The sequence below is a fragment of the Brassica napus genome, chromosome C3 (genome assembly GCF_020379485.1).
Source record: "Brassica napus cultivar Da-Ae chromosome C3, Da-Ae, whole genome shotgun sequence".
Lineage (NCBI taxonomy): Eukaryota > Viridiplantae > Streptophyta > Magnoliopsida > Brassicales > Brassicaceae > Brassica > Brassica napus.
In genome coordinates, this window is record NC_063446.1 from 52,852,914 (window position 1) to 52,855,071 (window position 2,158).

The following is a 2,158-nucleotide window of genomic DNA, read 5'->3' on the forward strand; positions in this document are numbered from 1 at the left end:
AACCCTTAAGACTGGACTTGTAAACCGATTCTTGCACATCCTTGGACAGTCTTCACTAGCGTCGTCTGAATAGATTCTAAACGTTTTCCCCAGATCTGGAATACATTCAAAAGCCAGAACCTAGTACATCCAGCGCACAGTGTCAGATTAATTTCAATTATATAACAAATAAAAATTTACAAAACTATATGCTTTACCTCTAAAGGGATTATGAAACCATGAAAGGCGCATGCATCTTTCACCCTTCAGATGGTTCATAACATGCTTAATCTCCTTTATTGCATCCTCAAATGTTAGACGACCCCCAAGGAAATGATCTGCAAGCTTCTAAATTGTCCACCATCCTTAATATGAAGAGGTCTAAATGTCCACAATCCTTCGGCTTTCCTCTGATAACCCGACCAAGAAAAAACAAGACAGTCATCTTCAATCTATCTGGACACGGCGGCATAGACAACATCTTCTGCTTCACATCACTGATGGTGATCTTCTTTCTGTCATGGAAGTAATAATCCACAAACTTATAACTCCCCAACTTCTCGTAGTTTGGTGGATAATCACCGCAGTTTAAGCCAGAGATGAGGGCATGCTCCCTCATAGAATAGCGGATGGGTACACCATTAACCGCAAACCATGCAACATCATCTTCTGGAGTACAAATGGTGCACATGAGTAACATCCACATCCCTTGGAGCTTCAGGTTATCTTCATCTGGCATGTGGAAGAAATGTCGAAACTGAGGATGGCTTGTGAACCATTGAGCCTCAGGCTTATCCTTGATGACATCTACTGTCTTGGTCACAAAGCACTTAGTTTGTATCTTCCAAGTCTTCGGAAACTCACTGCTTTTGAAGTAGAACTCAAGGGGTTGCATTGGTTGCATTTCCTGCAATCAAAATACATATATACATGTTAGTTAGTAATGCTAGTAATACAAGAAGTACTAGTAGTACTACTAATTACTACTCAGCATTACTCACTAACAAGAACAATGAATACAAAATATATACCTCCCTTTCGGACCCCTCCCTATCGGACCCCTCCCTTTCGGACTCATCTGAGGCTGAGAGCGATTCTACACTCGGTGCTCTCACTGGCTCTCTCACTGGCCTACTCTTCTTACTCTTCTTACTGCTCTTGTGAACTACCAGTTCCGGCTTTTTTACAATTGAGTCCGGTTTTCTGACTCTAAGAGATTAACGACGCCTTTCATTGGCGACTCCCTTTTGATTTCCCTTCATAACTTTCATGTACAAGACATTACAACACTCAATAACTCTAAATTCAAACCGCAAAACAACAACACAACATCAACTAAGTCTCATCAACAACACGATTCATCTTCCTTAATCAATTTTATTAACAAAAATTAAATACAATTTATCACAAAAATCGAAAACACACAAAAAACACATCAGTCTACATACAGATTCGATGTAATATATACCTAAACAAGAGATTTACCAAGTTCTTATCCAATTTCAAAGCCAATATCTAAACATAAGACACATTCAAAGTTTTCCCCAAATTTATTTTCAAATCAACATACAAATTCGACCAAATAACAACCAAATAAAGGAAAACTAATCACTTACCACAAGGAACGAAGATGGAGCCTCGATTTCGACAAAGAAGGGAGAAGAAACGAAGCGGTCTTGACTTTAGGGTTTCAGACAAGAGAGACAAAGAGATAGTTGAGACACGAGAAATGATATGGATAGTTTAATGGATTTTCGAATTAGATGGAGAACGAACAAGGAAGAACGAAGATGGATACTCTAGGGTTTCAATTGGAGATTTCGCAGTAGAGAGTGTCGAGAGGGGAGAGACGACGAAATGATTGAAATTTTGGGAAGAGAAGGAGTTGAGTAATTCAAAACGACATTGTTTTGGTTTAGCTGGGTCGGGTTTTAGGGTTTGTTTTGTGTGGGTCGGATCTTTCCGGTTGGATCTTGTAAATATCTAATTTCTGTTAGGGGCAATCCGTCTTTAGCCACTTTTTCTATTTAAAAAAATTTGAAAAGGAAATTATATAATGATAAAGGGATAAACGGAGATTTTTTGGGGGATACGGGGTATATGGAGTTAATCTCCCTAAAACTAAAACTAGAGTTCTAGAAAAATTACACTTTGGGTGACGCACGCAGATATTCCATGA

General features: G+C 38.8%; 1 protein-coding gene across 1 annotated transcript; it reads right to left on the bottom strand.

The window, feature by feature from the left end:
* Positions 1-286: 286 nt before the first annotated feature.
* On the bottom strand, positions 287-883 carry LOC125583167 (uncharacterized protein At3g43530-like). Its single transcript, XM_048749767.1, has one exon. The coding sequence runs from the start codon at positions 881-883 to the stop codon at positions 287-289; it is 597 nt and encodes a 198-aa protein (XP_048605724.1).
* Between the last annotated feature and the right edge of the window lie 1,275 nt (positions 884-2,158).